The following is a 22,357-nucleotide window of genomic DNA, read 5'->3' on the forward strand; positions in this document are numbered from 1 at the left end:
TGTTAACTTTTGCATCTACTATTCATTTCTACCTTTACTGATATTCCAGTGTTTTCTGTTAACAGTATATGCTATGAATTCATAAAGACATGAGTATAAGGCTAGTAGAGATGAGTTGCAGAGAGGAATAAATGTGGGGCAGAAAGGATGTTATTGTGAATTAGAACACAATTTATTAAGAGTTCTTGTAAATTTCTGGAAAGAAAGTATTGAGGATAATTAAGAGTTAAAAAATTATCTTTAAGAAAACTCAAATAAGAGTGGCTTAAACATAAAAGTCCAGAGCTAAGTAGTTCAGGGCTGGGGTGACAATACTTTTTCTTTTTTTTTTAAATAAGATTTTATTAATTTCTTTATTTGACAGAGAGAGAGAGCACAGGCAAAGGGAGAGGCTGGCAGAGGGAGAAGCAGGCTCCATGCTGAGCAAGGAGCCCAACATGTGGCCGGATCCCAGGACTCTGGGATCAACACCTGAGCCGAAGACAGGCGCTTAACAGACTGAGCCACCCTGGTGTGGCCCTAGTGTGGCAATTCTTTGGTCACAAAGAGCCCAGGCTTCTCCTAGTGCTGTCTTACATGCCATAAGTCTCCTTGTGGTCATAAGATGCTATTAGTGCTTCCACCATTTTGCCTATATTCCAAGCTGGAAGGAAATGAAAGGGCAAAGCACGTACCTGTCAACTGAATCCGCCCCCTTTGAAAGAGCTTTCCTGGCTTCCATCTACGTAGCTTCTGTTTCCATTTCCTTAAACTTCCCTAGAAACCCAGAAAGTTAGGAAAAGTAGTCTTCAAGCTGGGTTACTATACCCAAATAACATCAACATTTCTTGGAAAGGGGAGAGGAGGGTGGATATTGATTAGGTAACTCACCAGGCCCGTCCACAACGGCAAACTAGGACAGAGATAGCTAGATGACGCTTTCATTTTGGTTTAGCCTGAACAAGCTCATATCTTACTCTGCCTTAATTACTTTTGTATTTCCTAACTTCCTATAAGTTCAGAACAAAAATCTCATATTGTCTTAAAATGTCCCCCCCCCCTTTTTTTAAAAAAAGATTTTATTTATTTATTTGACAGAAAGAACACAGCAGGGGGAGCAGCAGGCAGAGGGAGAAGTAGAAACAGGCTTCCCAATGAGCAAAGAGCCCGATGCCAGGGATCATGACCTGAGCTAAAGGCACAGGCTTAACGACTGGGCCACCCAGGCGCCCCCTTATTAATGCTTCTTATCAGGTTCTTCATTCTGATTTCTTGCTGCAGTTCTGCTTATACATAGTGCAGAGTACCTAATATGCGGGCTCTGGGGTCAGGGCTACTGAGCTTTGAATCCCCACTCTGCCACTGACCAGTTGGTGACTTTGGCAGATTACCAAGCATTATATGCAAAGTGCTGAATAATGCCATTTGCTTTATAAGTAGTTTTTTTTAAGGCTGAGGTGATTTTTAAAAATTCAAGTAGAGGATCACATTACTTTACATGAAGACAGGAAGACACACTCAAAACATACAGTTCCTTTACTTGGTTAACCAGTGAAAAATATAAAGGCCCACGTATGGAGGAAAGGAAATAATGTGTCCCCCCCCAAAAAAAACAACCATTTTTCTTTCCTTACTTGATTAGTAATAAAAGTCACTTGATCTATTCTCTTACATCTTAGTCACAACTGAGTTTTAAGAAAATCTAGGTCATATTGATAACTCTATGTCAATACTGGTTTTTTACTGTTAGCTTCAAGATCAGGAATATGCCCTCATTACTTTTTTCTTTAGGTTTCCAAAAAGGCTACTGTGTTTATTCTCTGAGGATAGTGTGTGAGATAATTCTTTTCCTGAATGAAACCCTCCTTTCTACGTTCAGTTCTTTCTCCTGAAACAAGACTTTCCTTTTCTGAGTCCTAAGTAGGAATAGTCTCCTCTGGGGGTCCCTCTTATCTACGGGGATTATTTTGAGGTCACTGCCTGAGCCAAGGTCAGTTCATTTGCTTGAGATGGATCAAACGAATGGCTCTACAAGTTATTCTTTAAAAGGATAGATTTGTGTTTTTAATGACTTTTTAAACAGATATTTATTTATTTATTTATTTAGAGCGTGAGTGGGAGGAAGGGCAAAGAGAGAGGGAAAGAGACAATCTCAAGCAGATTCCGCGTTGTGGAGCCCAATGTGGGGCTCAGTCTCGAGACCCTGCGATCACAACCTTAGCCAAAACCACGAGGCGGATGCTCAACCACTGAACCACTGAGGTGCCCAAGGGATAGATTTGTTTTTATACAAAGCCAGCATATAAATAAAACCACCAGTTTCTTCATACAATATAATGAGTCCTTGATAGTCCAGTGACTTGGGAGATTTGCTACGTAAATGCACAGCTTCTAACTGAATGTTAGTGGGAAGGAGGGGCAGAAAGGGAGAAAGGGAAGGGAGGGAGAGTTAGCAAAAAGAAATTTTTTTTTTTTTTACTGGATATTGGTTTGATTTTTAATCAGGAAAAGGAATGTAAAATTTATTATTTTTATACGTGGGGACCCAGAATACAACTTCCGATGACTTAAGAGGTTAAGTTCCTTTTATCTACCTTTTCATAGACAAAGACCCTCATCGGATAGGACCCAGAAAAAAATTTTTTTTACCTGTATTTTATACATGTGTTGTTCAAAAAACACTGAAGAGTGTCTTTCTGGTTGTAATACTCCTAAAATGTGTACATTTGAGTTTTGCTTCTCGACAGACATATTCTGCTAAGCAAGCAGTCTAGAGATTACTTGCTGAGCATCTATATTTTTCCTTATGCTGATTCTTAAAGTCTCTGTAACTTGCTTGGGACTGTGAATAGCCATAGTAATAAGAGACCAGCTTCTAACCCAGTGAGAGGAGGCTGAAGTGAACCATAAGTTTGACTATAAATATCAACTAGGGGACAGTGGTTGTCTAAGATTTCTTATGACATACATCACCCTGCCAACAACAACAAAAAAATACTTAGAACCCAGGGAGAGCTAAGGAGGAGAGGCATGGGTGGACACCCTCCTTGAGAGATAGAGTCCTTTTGGTTGAGCCAAGTTCATTTCGGGAAGAAGACCAGATCCTAGCTTGAGGCCTAAACCTTTATGAGTAAAACATGTGTTAAAGACCTCAAGGGGCCCAGTAGGCAATGGTGAGCAAGGGTTTGGAGGTCCTTAATTGCCCTAAATTGTTGGGGTAAGGGAAGAAAGGTGTAACTTTTTCTTTTGCTACTTTTTGGGATTATCTATATTTTCTTTAATAATTGTATATATTCCTTACATAAAGGAAAGAAGAACCTAGGTTTTGTATATTCACTGGCTAAATTTTAAAATCAATATGGATTTGCTCCTTTCCTCCAAAGTATGGCATTTTCATTTAATAGATTGCCATTAGTAATGACATCCTGTTTGATGCATTTAGTTCAAAGCTTAAATCACAATGAAAAAGGTTTAGATGACGTAAGTTACAGCTTCTTTCTCAGAGGGACTGCCCCTCACTTCCGTGCCCTCAAAACATCAGTGGAGCCTTATGGGATAGCCTAGAAACAGGCACATTTATGTCAATACGATTTATGGCTGACTTAGCACTCAACATCAGTGGAAATGGAGGGGTAATTCATTAACTAGTGCTAGGGAAATTGATTATTTACATAGAAAATAATTAAAATAGACCTCTACTTCACTCTGTACACAAAAATCAATTTCAGATGGAGTAAGAGACTTAAATGTAAAATACAAAACTTTTAAACTTTTGGAAGAAAATACAGAATACCTTTATGAACATAGAGGAGGGAAGACTTAAATGAGACACAAAAAGTCCTAGCCAAGAAGCAAGGGATTGACCAGGGACATTAATAATAAGTCAGTGACATTATTTCATCAAAAGACATCACTGAAAGAATGGGAGGGGGCCACAAACTGGGAGAAAATACGTGCCTTACTTACTACTAACAAATAGTAAGGAAACAAAAATCTGTTCTTAAGAAAATGAGACCTTATGTTTTCAAAAGACACTATAGGGGTGCCTGGGTGGCTCAGTCAGTTAAGCATCTGCTCTGATTTCTACTCAGGTTGTGGTCTCAGGGTCTTGAGATTAAGCCCTGTGTTGGGCTTTGTGCTCAGTGTAAGGTCTGCTTGTCCCTCTCCCTCTGCTCCTCCCTGCCCTTTGAAGAGAAGAAAAAAAAAAGAAGACACTGTAAAACGAGTGAAAAAACAAGATGGGAGGATATTTCCCATGCATATGACTGACAAATTAATAAAGGAGGAAAAATGCACTCTGTGGAAAAAGGAAAAAAGCCTTAAGTAGAAACTACACAGAAATGGAAATAGAACGGTTAATAAAATATGAAAATTCCTAACTAACTTCATTAGTAATCAGGGAAATGCAAATGAAACCACCAGGTGGTAAAAAACAAAACAAAACAAAACAAAAAAACCCCTTCAGAGTCTAAAAGTCAAGAATAAGGATGTGGAGCAATAGGAACTTGTGGACACTGCAAGTGACAGTGTGAATGTATGTGGCAACATTGGAATGCTCGGCAGCCCTGTTAAGAAGAGCTCAGGCTGTGTGTCATTTACAATCTGGGGGTTTCAGCTCCTGGCCCATACCCTAGAGCAGTGGTTCTTAACCCTTTCTTACATGAGAATCTCACAATGAATGTGTTAGAGATACTTTGACTAGGCCTTACCCCAGATCTGTGGATACCCCAGACCTTGTGTGCCTAAGTGCCCACAGGCACCATTGCAAACCCACAGAGGACCTTGGGATATTTTACATGTTTGAGGGGAACACAGTAATACGTGGTGTCTTTTGTCACTGCGAGCTCTAGTTCAGTTCACAGTTTCAATATTGGATTGAGCTATATTCTTTTTTTTTAATGCAATATTTTGCAAAGCTGGTTTTTTCAGTGGTTGCTCTGATAAAAAGCAGATGCCATATGAAAATCAGTGTGGAATGGAAATGAGGGTGACAGGGTCCAATCTGATTCCAGGTTTGAGAGGTTGTGCAGTGCCCAGTGGGAGCACACATCTTATTATACATAATTGTGGTTATTTAAGAATGAAATGAAAATATTTTTTCTTTCAATTTACATTTTTTTTTCAAACAGCTACTATATTCTTAGGACATGAGCACTTATTTAGTAAAAAGAATTATTCACTATTTCTTTTGTCTTGGGGTGCTATGAAAACATTATTGAGACCCCATTATTGACACTGGGGTCCACTGGGAGGTCTAAACCAAGAAAGTTTAGGAGTCTTTGTCCCAAATCAGTTAACTCAGAATATTTGGAGATGAAGTCTATGTGTCTGTTTTTCAAAAGCCTTCCAGGTGATTCAAATGGGCCAATATGGCTGAGAACCATTAGAGAGAAATTCTTGCACTTGTGACTTAGAATAATGCTATTCAAAATTCAAAATATGTGTATCTGGGAACCAGCACTTGTTTGCAAACTATTTCCTACAGGTCTGCACCAAGATAAATGTCATTTATATTAATTTTACTTACAGTAAATAATGATACAGTTTTTATAATCCTTTTGTAATCTTTTTTTTCCGTATACTATGTTCTGGTTAAATATATTGAAATATAATTTTATATCTATTAAATTTAATATTTAATAAATTGATTAAGTGATTACTGGTGAGGATATGTAACAACGTGAACTCCCATGCATTGCTGGTAGAAATGCAAAATGGTGCAGCCACTTTGGGAGACAATTTGGTGGTTTCCTATAAAACAAAACATACTCTTGCTATATGATCTAGCAGTCAAGCTCCTTGATATCTACCCAAAGGAATATGGATATGAAAACATACCCATAAAAAACCTGCACACAGATATTTACCACAGCTACATTGTTTATAACATCAAAGAACTAGAAGCAATCCAATTATCCATTCAGTAGCCGATAGCAATGAAAAAAGATTAGTTACAGCTATACCAATCAAAATGGATACATTGTAAGAATGTAAAGTTGAGTTGAAAAAGCAAATTGCGAAAGTTGTGTATGGAATGAGTCCATTATAGGACTTTAAAAACAAGCAATATCGAACAGTATATTGTTTACAAATACATATGTATAGGGAAAACTACAAAAAAAGTAAGAAAATGGTAAACACAAAATTTAGGATAATGTTTACTTGGAGAGGGGTTGGGGCACAATGAGGAAGATAGGACAAAGGAAGGGCAAACAGAAGCTTTTGAGACTAATGGGTAATGGTCTTTTTCTTAAACTACAGAAATTAATTTCAGTATTTTTTTGCTTATATTTTGTGATAAAGTCTCTTCATGTATATTCAATATATAATAATAAAATTTAGAAAAATCTCAGAATAGTTTGAAAGGGGGTTTGTTCAGCAAGACAGAAGGTGCTAATTATAAATCAGCAAGGATATAAAAAAAAATCTAGGCTTTAAGTAAATATATATATGAATGATAAGCTGTTAGGTATTACACTTGGAAAAATCAGGGGCAATAACCCAAGTTATCATAACTATCCTGTGTTTCCTAGATGGATGGGATTTATAATTGGTTAGGACTTAGGTTAAAAGCCAGATAAGATGGGGCAAGTTAAGGAAGAGTTGAAAATTTTCACTGAAAGAAGATAAAACTGAATTGTTTGCTAAAACAAACCTTAGAGCCTAGGACTTGAGAAATTTGTCTTTTTACATTTTTAATGGCTTAATAAAATAAAAGGGTTACATCAGAACTTCTGATAAGAGGTTTAGTGTTTCAGAAATACACATGGAGTTGTGGTCCATAGAGGGGCGACCCACCTCCCGAGTCATGTGGGAGTTCACTGAGGACCTTTACACCAGAGGAAGCAAGAACCTGTTCATGTCAGATCTGAGACTTCCAAAGGGCAGGTGAGAGAGGCTGAGGACTGGTACTGAGCAAGCATCTACTGTAGGCAAGGCATTTTGTGGTGGATTTTCTTATTAAAGATTTTATTTATTTATTTGAGAGAGAAAGAGAGACTGAGATAGTGAAAAGGAGCATGAGCATGGAGGAGGGGGAGCCCTCCGTGGGGCTCTAATCCAGGATCCTGGGATCAAGAACTGAGCTGAAGGCGGGTGCTTAATGACTGAACCACCCAGTCGCCCCTTGTGGTAGATCTTATATCTCCTTTGATAAGGGGTTATTGTGTTTTTAGGGCTATTCTGTTTTTACTTTTAAGTAGATGCTATTCTCGTTTTGCATGTACAATGACTGAGACATAGAATTTCAGAACCTTGCCAGAGATTTCAGAAGAGGCACGTGTACACCAAATGCATTTGATTCCAAAGTACATACTCTTTCTCCTAATTTTAGCCAATAATTTTTGAGCACTTAGAGTATTTGTACCAAGAACTCTTCTAAGTGATATATAGACTTTCTCTTTTAAGCCTCACAACACTGTGAGATGAGAAAACTGAGGTACAAAATGCTAAGTAACTTGCTCAGTGTTCTGCAGTTAGGAAGTGGCGGATTTGGTCCAGCTCAGGAGCCCACACCCTTGACCTCTTTTGCCTCTTTTGCCTCTTATGGGTTCATGTGCCCTTTCAAGGATCAGGCTTGATTCTGTCAAGGATACCCAATGATTCTTAATTACTTTTGAGCCATGAGTCATGGAAACCAATTTCTCCTAGCTAGGTACTTTTGGATTGTCTCACCTCCAATGATCCCTTCTTTTGTAACTGGATCATACCCACTAAGACACTTCACTGCTGGAGTAAGTATTTTGGGAAATGTTTCTTAGTCAGTTCTAACAAGTTTAGCTCATTTATTCCTGTATGTGTGTGCACATGTGCACACTTTATGAAATTCTTTGGCCCCATTATTTTCCACAGAATGAGAGTGAATCCTTAATAGAACTCTCAGTTTTCTTAAACTTTCAAACTCCATTCTTTAACATGGACTTTCTTTAAGGCTTAAATTAAAAAAAAAAAAAGGTGAGGGGGAGGTAATTTAACATTATTTAAACCAGTTGGTGGGATTTAAATTCATATCCTTTCTACTCCAAAAGTGTTTGAAGTATATAAAAATAAAGGAAACCAATACCATGAGGGTAAATACAACAGAAACTCAAAACGGTATAGAGAAAACTGTATATTCTAGAGAGTTATATCAGAAACTTAAAATAATTTAGCTAATTGCTGTAGAGCATTTAATGCTGAATTTCCTGGCCATCTGAGGCAACAGAGACCTGTAACTGGTCAAATATTTTTTATTGTATGTTCAAAGAAGGTAGGGTTTGTGGAGGTTGGGTTACAGTGACAGAGTAGTTGTCACCGCTTTTCTTCTTTCAGGTTAAGTCATGTCTCTCAGTCATGCCTGGCTCACTCAGGTTTTTAAGTGCTCTGGCAGAGACTTAAAGAAGATGCCACCATGCCATGCCGCCAATGGTCTTTAAAGAGGTGCCATGGCAGTGCAGTAATTCTTGCTTAGTAACACTTAATTTTAGGCTTGCTGCTATGGGGAAATGCCAGCTTCTGGCTTACTCCTTTGTTCAGCCTGCTCAAAGGTTACCCCCTTCCCTGAAGGTCCTGTCTAAATAGGGTTTCCTGTCTCAGCACCTGCCTTACTCTCTATCTCTGCACTGTCCAATATGGTAACCACTAGCCAAAGGTGACAATTAAAATTCATGAAATTACGTAAAATTTAAAAATTCACTTCTTTGGTCACACTAGCCACAGTTTAAGAACTCACTAGTCACCTGTAGTTAGTGGTTAGTGGACAACACAGATCCATCTTTGAGGGAAGTCCTATTAGGCGGTGCTGTTCTATGCTTTTACCCTGGCTTTCATTTTCTTTCTAGAACTTCTGCTACATTACGCCACATGATCATTGCTTTATTTATGTTCCACTGGAATGTATGCTCCCACAAGCAAGAGATCTTTTTGCTAGAACATAGCAGATCTTCAGTATCTTAAGCAGCACCTATTACAGTTCTCTGTAAATACTTGTAATGTGAATGAACAAACAAAAAAATTTTAGTATTTCAAATAAAAACTATTTTGTCTAATGTCCTTAGGTGATTTAGTACACTGTTACAGTTTTTTAAGATGAAAGAATGAAAATTCTGTAACCAAGGACACATATTTTTAAGATAATGTGATGTTATTAAATATACTAGCCAAACTTTTATTTCTTTAATCATTCATAGTAAGAAGGATAATAAGTATGAAAATTCCATTTAACAGCTAATATATTGTCCTGAACATTAAGGTGAAAAATAAGCAGCTTTCTTTGGATTAAGAAGTCATGTGAGTAGAATGAGAAAGGAAAGAACTTATTATATAGCTAATTGGACTTACATTGGTATGTAATTGAAAGCACTACGATACATTGCAGTGGACTATATGAAAGTGATATTGTGCAATTAAATCATAATATATTCCAAAATTGTGTAGAAATGTCAGTTTACTGGAAGTGATTTCAAATGAAAATCATCCATGTAATTATTGCAGTACCTAAATGGAATTTGCTGCCTGAATGAAATATAAGTAGGAACATGACTACCCTCGGTTTGCCTATAAATAGACATTGAAGCTAGTTTTGTGATTTCTGCCAAGGATACAGCTTCAGTGGCCTTGATAAACGTTGTTTGTCTTCTCTTAGGTCCAGCTTTGTCAGGACATTCTTAAATAGTGATGGAGGAGGAAGCTACCCGGCAGAGCCAGACAGGTCCTGGTCAATCCACTTTAACAATTAGCCAAATGGCAGATGTCAGTTGGCGTCAGGTCCCATTCCACTCACTGACAATTAGGAATTAGGCAAAATAGGAGTGTTTTCTCCTTTACTCTCCCTTTCTAAAATGCAGATTTTTTTCTGAGTAGTGTTAGTACCCACTGGATTTGCAAATGCACATCATGGGGCATCTGTAGGCTGTGCAGCGTTGGTATTATTTTTATATTATACATGGAAAACACCATGGTTAATGTTCTTGGATAACCTTGCATGCTTTCATTGGTTTTCAGATCAGGTCCAATGAAGGGCCAGATTCCTCATAAAAATAATGACTAACTTTGGAAACCCATATGTTCAGTTAAGGTTTCTGAGCTGCAGTAAATAGAAAGAGTCATCAAAATGTTTATATTTGCAATTTCAATTCTTGATTCTTTTCTGAAAACCTATTCTGTATAGTTATCTGGAAATTTTTGTTTCCTTTGGTGCTGGATCCAGAGTACAATTTATAAAACCTTATGTTGGGGCGGAAAGGCAAATTCACTTGCTGTTAAGACTTTAAAGGTTGCTTTAGCTACCGAGAGACCATTGCCTATGTGCTGAGAATAATATGAGAGCCATATTCTGAGTGCCTAAGTGTGTTGATTTTAGGCAGAGTAAAGAAAATGGCCCTGTGGCAGTTTTCTGTTACAAAGAAGTGGAAAAGTATGTTGTAAAAAGGAAACTAGCTGAGGTGCTTGATTCAGGGTTCGTGCTAATTGTAAATTTTATTAATGCTTAACCGTATAGTCGGGATTCATTTGCTAGGGTGGGGTCTGGTGAAGAATTCACCAGGTCATTGTGAAACTCTCCCCCACAAAGGCTTTCTAATAGGTAACGAATTCAGAATTGACCTCAAAGAATCTGACCATTACTGATGGGAAAGCAAAGTAAACACAACCCCTGAAGATGATTTTTCATCTGTTCATGAGTCTGTATGCTTATTACTACGTATAGAAATTTTGGCTACTGAAATAGGAATTTCTTTCTGTTCAGAGACTTAACAAGCCAAATGCCAAGAGTGTTCTACTCTGTACAGATGAACATCCATCTGTCCATCTATATGGGAATGTTTCTTTCTCAGTTGATGCTTTAGGAAACATTTTTTGATTTCGATCCATATAGAGAGTCTAAAGATAGTTTATTGAAACACAGGTTTACGGGTTATTATTCTTCTAAATTTCTGTTCTATGAGTGAAATTTGGAGAAGAGTCTTTGAAATCAGTAAATCATGGTGTCTCCTTCTAATAAGTATTAGAACTATGTAAATTTCTCATACGTTTGGCTTATTAATTTAATATTGCATTGATAATTTTTATCTGCAACAATTATTACTCAGTGTTTGCCAAATTCTAATATATTTTATCTCCATCATTCCTACTACTCTTATTAATTAGAATTCTACTGTAAGGAAGAGCTATTCCTTCCCTCATTTATTCAGTGATTGTATCAATGTGTGCTCATGACTATATTATTCTATTGATTATAATTCATTACTACAATTATTTATTTTATTGTCCAAATTATCCCAGATTTGGCCATTGGGAGCCCCTTCTGACAGGTTCTTGTGTCCTTTAACAGATCCTTGTTATTTTTTTTTTTAAATTTTTTTATAGATCCTGTTATTTTTTTTAAAACATTTTGTTATTTACTCTTTGGCACCACAAGATGTATGAAACCATTTTCTCTAGCTCAAGAACAGATCATTTCACCAAAGAACCCTAGTTCTTTAACTGGTGATTGCTATTTAGAAACAAAACCTGGGTGTAGGTATGCATTGCTACTGAGCTGTTCTTGGTTCTGGGCCTCTCGGTGGGAATTGTGTGCATGGAAATGCAAATAGGGAAATGTCTCTACCCATCTGCCTATCTATGAATATTTATCTACCCACTAGAGACTGTAAGTTCATCCTGATGCTTATAATTACAACTCAGTACCACTAGTTTCCTTTTAGAATTCTCTTTCCTGACTTGTAACTTTCTCCAAAAGTGAGAGACCTGGCATTCATGATTGATAATATAGTTACTTATTTGTTCAACCCTAGTATAAATATAAAGAAGTTTTTAGAATTGTGATCCGTGTGAGAATTTATTAACTCCACTGTAGGAGTTGGGGGCAGTTTTTTTGGTTTTTAGCATATAGCAAAAAAGACCGATTTCCCAAATTACTCAAGCCAGATCTTTTCTTCTCCAAACCTTTCAGTGTGGTTAAGTTGTTCCTTTGTAGCACAACTAGAAACATTTGTTACTGTTTGTGTTTCACGTGGGGTCCCCTGACACCCAGAGACTGGTTTTACTTATTATTTATTTGGAAGGTCTGTGAAACATTACTATAGCTCTGAGAGTCAGGACTGTATGAGGAAGCTCCTGAAAGTTTCCCTCATCCCTTGTTTTGAATTCCACCCCACCCCTCCCCCTCATTCCCCCTCATTCCCTGTGGCTTAACCAATTTCATTAGTTTCTGGTTTATTCTTTATTTTTTAATACAAATATATAGATACATACACATTTTCTTACACAGTGACTACATTTCAATTTTTTGTTTTTGTTTTGTAGTGGTAGTACTGGGCAGTGAATGCCATTTAGGGGTTTTCTGTCTTCAGGGTGCTGTTCATAATTGGTGTAGTCTTACCACTAATGTATCAGAAAGCTAATGAAACCATTATTTTCTTCCTTGAAAAACGTTTTTGGGATTTTTTTTTCTAGAATGAAAGTGAGAGTGTGAATTTTGATGACCTCATTAGCACTGAACAGTCTTTTCCTTAATAGGATTTGTTTAAAAAAAAATAGCAATAAAACAGTGTTTTTCAGGTTTTCCTTAACTCATTATATGTATCTCTAGCAAGATACTTAAAAATTCTCTCTCCCCTTATTAATTGAATTTGAATGATTTCAGGTATCCGTGAGAACAGCTAGATTGTTGTATAAAATGTGTTGTTTTGCTTCTCTAAAATACAAAAGAAAATGTTTCCCTGAGTCTATTTAAATAGTGCTATGGTGCATTTCATCGGACACTCGTTTTGTGGTTTTTTTTTCCCTTTTCCCCAAATACTCTGCAGGCCTTTGGGCAGTCCTTCACCATCCACCGGAAGGTTGCTGAGGATGGAGAGACTCGGGAGGAAACGCTTCTGCAGGAGTCCGCATCCAAGGAAGCGTACTATCTGGGGAAGATCTTGGAGATGCAGAACGAACTGAAGCAGAGCCGGGCCGTGGTCGCCAACGTTCAGGCAGAAAACGAGAGACTCACAGCCGTCGTGCAGGATCTGAAGGAGGTAAACAGCAGACTCCCTGAGAGACTGGTGTGAGCAAGCAGTGAGATAAGATTCTTTCTAAGACAGAGGAATAAAACAGCTCAGAGGAGCTGCCTTAAACAAGAAGCACTTAATGCTGATGCTAGCTGTTTTTCTTGTTTAGGGAAATGACAGCTTGTTCTGAGATGAGCTTTTCTCTTAGTGTGTGTTAAGAATTAAAATCTGTTTATTGAGTAGTTGGGACCTGGCCTTACTATTTCTGCAGAAGTTTAAAGAAAGATAATGACCTTAGCTCCTCCTCTCACTTTTACCTGTTCTAATACAAGGTGGAGGAGAACAGTTGGCTGTGATCCTCTATGCCAGCACTAATTCCAAACGACAGTAGTGTTAGCTCAGGACCCTTCCCACTAGGGAATGAGACCTCAGGGGAGTGTCTGTGGGGTCGTAGAATCTGGCCATGCAGAGTCATTAACTATGTTTCTGGTTTTAGGGAAGGCAGCAGATTACAGCTGGTATGAATCAGGTCGGGAAGCCTCCTCAGTCGCTGCACTCAACTGTTTCTCTTTGGCTTTTCCACGCAGCGTCACGTGCCAGGCCATTTTCAGAGTGGCAGAGTCATTCTTTACTGGAGGGGCGGTAACTGGGAACAGCTTCATCCGCCAGACCCTTTTAAGAACATTTTGGGAAATGTCACTCCATTTTTTGATAAGAAAACTATAGAAGAGGTGCAGATGTCCTCTGAGTCTTACAGCAGTGCCGTGGAGATTGACGAGCCAAGCAGGCTTATTAACTGAGCGTTGTAGTAATACAAAAAGGAAAGATGAAAAATTATTAAAGATTGTGAAATACAAGAGAAATAATCCACTGATATTTTTCTCTTGAAATTAGTGACATATTACAAATACAGTAAATTATCCTCGACTTATTGGAATTTAATCAATAATTTGCATTTACACATAGCCATATTGTAATGAACTAAGTGCATATTGACAAGAGGGTTTCTGCTTTACCTAGCTCATTCTCTTTGGACATGCCCAAATACAGCAGTATGACTTCTAGAGACCGAGAAGCAGCCAACCAAGTGGGAGTTGGTGCTGGGTACTGAGAAGAACGTGAGACAGTTTTCTGGATACCCGGCCCCATTTCCCTCCAATGCCAGTGGTTGTTAAGAAAAAAGCTCCTCTCTGGTTCTGTACCTGATGCCTCTGTGCGTGTTGGGTGTGGGCCATCACTTGCTTACCCTTTGGAGTCCCCGGCCCTGCTCCTCCTAAGGAATTCATTCACGCTTTCAGCCCCAGGCTTCCTTATGAGACAAGCGTCCACTGTGGCAGTGGACCTGAGATCATGCAGTGTCGTAGGCTACCAACCTGGATCAAGCAAGGTCCCAAACACCCACAGAGGGCAGCCATAAGCAGTAGATCCACAAGGCAAGTTGGCAGAGGGGCTGAGAAGGCCAGGCAACATGAGGGTGGTGGACACACACACACACACACACACACACACACACGTGGTTTGTGGAGAGTAACTGCAGGCAATGAGTCAAGCAGCGTTGATTGCCAGTTGGATGGATCCTCTGAAAAGCTGCATATTCCCGCGGTGCATGGCAGCTACAACTGAGCATCGAGCCGTCAGGGTTGGGGAAGGGCCGAGCATCCAGAGATGTTTCTCTGTTGAGGCTTTACAGTGGTGACTAACGAAGCCTCCTCGTAACATAGACCGTGTTTGAGGGCTATTTCCAGTGAGCAGATTTAGGATCACCAGCAGGATCCTCATTAATTAGTTCAGAGTAATGAAGAGTAGGAGGATGTAAGTTAGGAATGAACTGAGGCAGCAAAGAAGAAAAGATCTTGAGTAGCTGTTCGCTTCAGATCAGTTCTCCAGTTGTACTGAGTGCCAGAGTCACCTCGAGGACGTGTCAAAACATGACCCTGGACCCCACCCCCAGAAATTTGATTCTGGAGGTCTAGGTGGAGCTCAAGAATATACATTTCTCACAAGTTCACAGCAGGCAGTAGTGTGGCTGCTTCTCTGGAGACCGTGCTTTAAGAATCACTTATTTAAACTTTTTGACTGGCCCAAAGCTAGGGAAGGGGAGTATCATTAGGTTCACAGTTGGGGAAATTGCTGAATGGATCACTGCGTTATAATTCTCTATTTCTATACATTTTCAGTAGTTGATTGCAGTAAGAGAATGACTTGCTTCATCCAAATTTGTGTATTTTTAAAAATCTAATATATACATAAAGCAATCTAGCCTATGAATGTATTCATTCAGGTTCACCAGTTAACTAAAAGGAAAAAAAAAAAAAAGCCAAGTTGTTGGTTTCCTGGGCTTGTAAGTATGGTAGTATATTTGTTGGTGTTCTCTCTGCTAGGCTGGAAGCTGTTGGTATTACTACACCGGGAGGCCTGCTGGGTTTCATCCAGGCCTCATGTTTTAATGTACCTAGTAAAATTATGAACATTTAGAGCTGAGTATGTTTGTAAAAGGAGGAAAGGAATGAATTGTATGTTTTGGAACATTGATACAGACTTTTTGATTGAGGTGATTGGCATATAACATTATATTAGCTCAGGTATATGGTGTAGTGGCTTGATATTTATATTGCACAACAATTACTACGGTAAGCCAGTAATGTCCATCACTTTACAGAGTTACAAAAAAATCTTCTTTCTTGATACACTCGGGTGGCCTGGTTGCTTAGATGTCTGACTCTCTGTCTCAGCTCAGGTCATGATTTCCTGGTTGTGGGATCCAGCTCTGCACCCAGCTCCATGCTCAGCATGAAGTCTGCTTAGGATTCTCTCTTCTCCTCCCTCTACCCCTCCCCCGACTCGTGCACATACGCATGCTCTCTCTTTCTCTAAGCTCAATAAATAAAATCTTGAAAGAAGTCTTGTTTTTTTAAAAATTTTATTCATTTATTTGACAGAGAGAGAGAAAGCAAGCACACAAGCAGGGGGAACAGCAGAGAGAGAGGGAGAAGCAGGCTCTCCACTGAGTAGAAAACCCAATGTGGGGCTCAATCCCAGGACCCTGGGATCATAACCTGAGCCAAAGGCAGATGCCCAACTGACTGAGCCCCCAAGGCACCCCTTGAAAAAATTTTTTTTCCTGTGATGTAACCTCCTGAGATCTATTCTCTTAGCAAATATGTATTACAGTTTTATTAACTATGGTCACCATACTGTACATTATATCCCCATGACTTATTTATTTTATAACTGGAAGTATAAAGATTTTTGATGTCTGGTGTTAAATTCAAATCCCAGATTTGTTTTTATTATAGACTCAATTTAATTAATTTATTTTTGTACTCTGAGCTTTGATTGATGCATAGCGATTGGAGGAGAGATCATGAAACAAAAAATTATGACTTGGTGGGCCATGAGAAATACACAAGAATGACCAGCACAAAATGCAGTAAATCATCAGTTTGACAGATGCTGTGTGAATTTAATTTATGGAATCACTTTTATTTACTGAAAGTAAATTATTTACTCATTTATTTATTCATCTCTTATTTCAGTAGGATTATTGGTATTGGCCAAGGTTTGCGTGTGTGTGTGTGTGTGTGTGCACGTGCACGTGCATCAACATGGTGTGTATATTATGGGAGCTTTACATATATGTCTGTAAATGTGTAATTCCTAGGTCAGATTCTCTTCCATATATGGCAGGTATAGGATAATGTAGTGGGAAAAACGCATAAAATTTTCTGAATTCAATATTAGAAAATTAATATTCTAGACTGAGCTCTGCTAAAAGGTTTTATAATTATATCCATGGTATTTATAGAAGATTATTTTAGCATGTGTATAGTAAATACAGTACATAGTAAACATAAACTGTTACCATTAATAGTTTTCTGCATCCTCCGTAAGAACATTGTTGGGGATATCTTTATTATGTTCATCTAGTTCATCCATATTCTTAGGTTAAAGAAACCTCATCTAGATGCCTCTTTGAATTTATTGCCTTGGAAATTCTTTCTGTTGAGATAAATGAGGCAGTAGGAATTACAGTGTGCTTTTTTTCCTGCTTTGATTGTTAAGAAACTCCAGGACTATGTTTAACTGTGAAGACTAAGATTTTTCATATAATTCTTCCCATTTTTATTATCCTTATTGTGTATGTGTCTTTAATGGTAAACTGCTTTGAATAATTTTTTGAAGTATATAGAGTATGAAGAAAAAAATATCACCCCAACAAAGCACCAAATAAGTGTTAATCCTGTAGGGCAGGGAGGAAAAACAACCCTGGGTTACCTTGACCAGCATCATTTTGGTGTGAGCTTAGAGAACAGATAGTTTACTATAGTGAGGGGTGCCCGGGTGGCTCAGTGGGTTAAGTCTCTGTCTTCGGCTCAGGTCATGGTTTCAGGGTCCTGGGATCGAGTCCCACATTGGGCGCTCTGATGGACAGGAAGCCTGCCTCTCCCCGACCCCGTCTGTCTCTCTGCCTACTTGTATGTGTCTTTCTCTCTGTCAAATTTAAAAAAAAAAAAAAAAGATTACTATAATGACTAAGCAGATATTTAGTAAACAAATTTGATTTTCATCTTTCTTTGACCCTATAGATGTAACAAGTAAAATATAGCCTAAATAGGTGTATTTGAGCAATATTTATTGAACATTTACTTTGTACTAAATTAAAATCCACTTTGATGAAATCATAAAAGAGGATAATGAAACTTTTAGTTGTTAGTAAGTTAAGTCAGAATTTACTGCACTGTTTTACAAACTGTACAGTACAATTTTACAAATATTCCTAACCAGAACTGGCTTATATGTGAAAAAGAGATGTTAAGAAAGGTAGATCCCCTCAGGTAGAATGCAGAAGATAGGAGTTCTAAAATGGATTATTGACCTTAGTGGAGATCAAGTCTGTACTTTCAAGTGAAAATAACTTAACACGGACTGCCAGACAGTGTGCCTGGCACTGTTCTAAATTCTTTATGTGGATTAACTTGCTGAACCCTTATAACACTCTATGGAGGTAGGTTCTGTTACTCTGTCATTTCATTTTTCTGACAGGACATGTAAATCTGAGGTCACATAACCTGTCCAAAGTCCAAAGCATGTTGGTAATAAGTGACAAGCCAGGATGAGAATCAGAAGGTGGCTCTGATCTAGACATTGTGCACTGCCAAGAGCACAAGTTTAGTCCTGCCTCAAGCTAATGAAATTTCTGGCAAAATATATGAAGCTTTAGTACATTATCTAAATTTGTAACTTATTGGAATATTATCATTAGCCTTTTGTTGGGATGTGGCCATTTTATATTTTTAAAAGTGCTTAATCCATATGATTTTTTAATAAGATTTATTTATGTTAAAGAGAGAGACAGTGAGGGGCACCTGGGTAGCTCAGTGGGTTAAAGCCTCTGCCTTCAGCTCAGGTCATGATCCCAGGGTGCTGGGATAGAGCCCAGCATTAGGCTCTCTGCTCAGCAGGAAGCCTGCCTCCCTCCCACCCCTCTCTGCCTGCCTCTCTGCCTGCTTGTGATCTCTGTCTGTCAAATAAATAAAATCTTTTAAAAAGAGAGAGAGAGTGTGTGAGTGCAAGAGAGCAGGGGGAGGGGCAGAAGGGAGAGGGAGAGAAAATTTCGAGCGGACTCCATGCTGAGTGCAGAGGCCCATGCAGGACCTCTATCCCAGGACTCTGAGAACATGACCTGAGCCAACAGTGGGATGCTCACTGACTGAGCCATCCAGGTGCCCCAAAATATATAATTTTTTTAAAAGATTTTTTAAAATTTATTTATTTGACAGACAGAGATCACAGATAGGCAGAGAGACAGGTAGAGAGAGAGGAAGGGAAGCAGGCTCCCTGCCAGGCAGAAAGCCGGATGCGGGGCTCGATCCCAGGACCCTGGGATCACAACCTGAGCTGAAGGCAGAGACTTTAACCCACTGAGCCACCCAGGCGCCCCCAATATAATTTTTTACCAAAAAATTTTTTAAGTTTTTCATTTAAGTAATCTCTACCACCCAATGGGGGACTTGAACTCATGACCCTGAGATCAAGAGTCACGTGCTCTTCCAACTGAGCCAGCTGGGTGCCCCAATCCATATGATTTTTATTACATTTGAAGCTCTTCTGCTTCAATGGAATATACAACCAGATTTCATAATATACCAGTGGCTCAAATTCCAGAAACCTAATGATGCCAACACTGTAGGAATATACCTAATCCACCATAAGGAATCCATATCTATAAGCTTTTCAGGGCAGGAAGACTCTCAGTGATTATTTGGTAAAGGGGTGTCTGGGTGGTTCCATTGTTAAGCATCTGCCTTCCGCTCTGGTCATGATTCCAGGGTCCTGGGTTGGAGGCCTGCATCGGGCTCCCGGCTCAGCAGGGAGTCTACTCCCTCTCCCTCTCTGTGTGCTCACTGCTCTCTCTCTAGCTCTTTCTCTCAAATGAATAAAAAATAAAATCTTTAAAAAAAAAAAAAAGATTATTTGGTAAAGACTACTCCCAGATCAACAATTCTTTCTCCAGTATCCCTAATGGTCATGTAGACCTTACTCAGACATTTGCAGCACTGTGGAGAAGAAAAACTCTGAGTCCTTTCAAGGAAGGAACTGTGCTTTGTCTGTCCTTTATCTTTGAATCCCCAGCACTCAGCACAGTGCCTTGCCAAATTAGACATTAAAAAATATTTGTTGACTTGAAATGAAAGAACATACTTTGGGAGTTAGCTACTCCTAGGTTTGAATTCCTGCTGTATCACTTACCAGCTGTGTGATACTGACAAATTACTTTTGTTCTCTAAGCTACACTTCTTTAACTCTGATGTGGAGGTGGTAATACTAATGTGCAGGTCCTGTGCAAAATATCTGGAGCTGCTAAATGACTGTTTATTCCCTTTCTTACAACTTCTTCCCAAGGATGCCCACCCTGTCACTTGGCAGCTCTAATTGTTAAACTGCTCTTCTTTTTATTAAATGAAAAGTTGACTTCCTGTCATTTTTACCGGTTGGCTATATTTCTAGCCTGTGGATCTACAGAGGGAAAAAAGAAGATATATATATATATATATATATATATATATATATATTTTTTTTAAACTATTATATATATCTAATTAGATATATATGTATATATATATTTTTTTTAGTTTCCTATTCCACTTGACAATTTTAGCCTATGCCCAATAGCTTCAAATATTTGCAAAGAACTATCTTGTCTTCTCTTTTTCAGACTAAACATACCTAGATCCATTAACATTTCTTTATGTAACATGGTTTCAGGGTGCCTTACCTTCTTAGACTAGCATCCAGTGTCTCTTAAAAATGTGTGTCTGCTTTTAAAAAACATATAATTAAGAGTCTTTACCCCTATTATAAATATCCTTGAAATTTTGAATCATTGAACCTAGATTTTGAGTTTCTCATCTTAGTGTTTTAATTTCTTTGGATTTCCAACTTTGCAGTCATACATTCATTCATTCAACGAAGGTCTCTTAAGTGCTTACCATGAGCCAGATGCTTGGGGAACATCAGTGAGTAAAAAATTCAATAATAAATGGTTGTTTTCAATGTTAAAACAGCTAAATGTATTTAGAAACTGTTTCCTTCTACTCTTTATTATCTGTGGAAATAGAGAGTAAGCTGTGTTTTAGACAATCTATGTGATAGATCGGATGTTTGCACACCTCCCTCCCACCCCCGCCACTGCCAAACATTCTTATATTGAAACTAACCTCCAGTGCGGTAGAATTTGGAGATGAGGTTTTTAGAAATGATTAGGTTTTAAGAGTGAAGGCCTTGTGAATGGCTTTAGCACGCTCATAAAAAAGATGTCCCTAGCCCCTTCCATCATGTGAAGACACTGCAAGAAGATGGCCATCTCTGAACCAGGAGGAATGCCCTCACTTGTCACAGAACATGCCTGTTCCTTGATCTTGGACTTCTGGCCTCCAGACTGTGAGAAATAAGTGTTTGTTGTTTAAGCCATCCATTTTATGGTATTTTATTATAGCAGCCAATGGGACTAGGACAACATATAACATGTTATATATTATATGCATCTAAGTCTCTTATTAAAACTACAAAGATGTGGTACTTGCTGTGACAAAGTGAAAAACACAGTCTGAAGCCAGATTAAATGTTATGACCTCAGTCACTAAATACATATTCACTTTATTCCAAGGAGAGCCAGCTACTTTAAAAAATTGATTTGCTTATTTTATAAACAGATGGTTTGGTAATAGGGTTGAATTAGAAACCAGGAAATCTAGGGGCGGCTGGGTGACTCAGTCGTTAAGCGTCTGCCTTCTGCTCAGGTCATGATCCCAGGGTCCTGGGATCCAGCCCCTCTTTGGGCTCCCTACTTGTTGGGAAGCCTGCTTCTCCCTCTCCCACTCCCCGTGCTTGTGTTTCCTCTCTCACAGTCTCTGTCTCTGTCAAATAAATAAATAAAATCTTAAAAAAAAAAAAAAAAGAAACCAAGAAATCTGAGTTCATGTCTTTACTATTTTACCCGTTGTGTGATTAAACTTTTCATTTCCCATATAAACATTATAGGAACTTTATTAATAACCTGTCCTGTTCCCCATGATTTTGTTAAGGATAAAATATCTTCATGAAAATGCTTTATAAGAACCAAAAGGAAATGCTCTATTTATTGTTTCAAGGTTTGGTTATCAGACTTACTCACACATAGCAAGACAAATAAATTAGAAAGATGTATTGGAGTATCGGGAAAGGCCTCAGCACTTTCCAGTAATAGCAAGAATAATGCCTGACTCCTGACACCCAAAGAGGAAACAACACATATATTAAATCCAATAGGTTGAAAAAGGAGAGTTGTCTAGGTGTTCTATCCATGTGACACAGCCTTTCACACCTGTCTTGTTCTTGAAAGGGTCACTACGTTATGAGTACCACATCAAATGTGCTTACAGATGATCCAAGTCATGGGGCAAGATTAAGCTATTTAATTAACACATCCAGTAAATAATAAAGCTTTTCTTGTAGTCTCTGATATTGGTCATTGGGAGCTGTGTTTACACATCACTGAATGAGCTTGACACTTACAACTGAATGATGATTTTTACCATTCTGTAAATGGCTTGGTGATAGCTGGAAAGTGATCTGTTTTCCTGGCATGTCCCAATTTCTCCCCAGCTCTCCACTCTTTTTGGGAATGGACCTTATGCCTCTTGGAATGATGCAAGCCCCAGTGAAGAATTAACAGTGTTTTAATTGGTTTAAATAACTAATAACAATATCATAGCTAACATTTTTGAGAGCTTACCATGTTCCAAGCATGATATCAGCACTTTAACCTCATCATCTCATTTAATTCTCTCAACAGAATTACAAGGCGTGCACTGTTTCTCTGTTTCCTCTCGATCTTTACTCGCTCTACTTGCGAGGCAAAGAGGCTG

General features: G+C 38.5%; 1 protein-coding gene across 12 annotated transcripts in view; it reads left to right on the forward strand.

Annotated features, from left to right (window-relative positions):
- The window catches only part of BICD1 (BICD cargo adaptor 1), a 221,608-nt gene that overhangs the window by 85,009 nt on the left and 114,242 nt on the right, over positions 1-22,357 (forward strand). For all 12 annotated transcript variants that reach the window (XM_032349949.1, XM_032349937.1, XM_032349938.1 and 9 more), the window contains exon 2: positions 12,765-12,977. In XM_032349949.1, the coding sequence (XP_032205840.1) occupies positions 12,765-12,977 (213 nt within the window). The remainder of the gene's footprint in view (positions 1-12,764; positions 12,978-22,357) is intronic.

The sequence above is a fragment of the Mustela erminea genome, chromosome 6 (genome assembly GCF_009829155.1).
Source record: "Mustela erminea isolate mMusErm1 chromosome 6, mMusErm1.Pri, whole genome shotgun sequence".
In the NCBI taxonomy this organism is placed as follows: domain Eukaryota; kingdom Metazoa; phylum Chordata; class Mammalia; order Carnivora; family Mustelidae; genus Mustela; species Mustela erminea.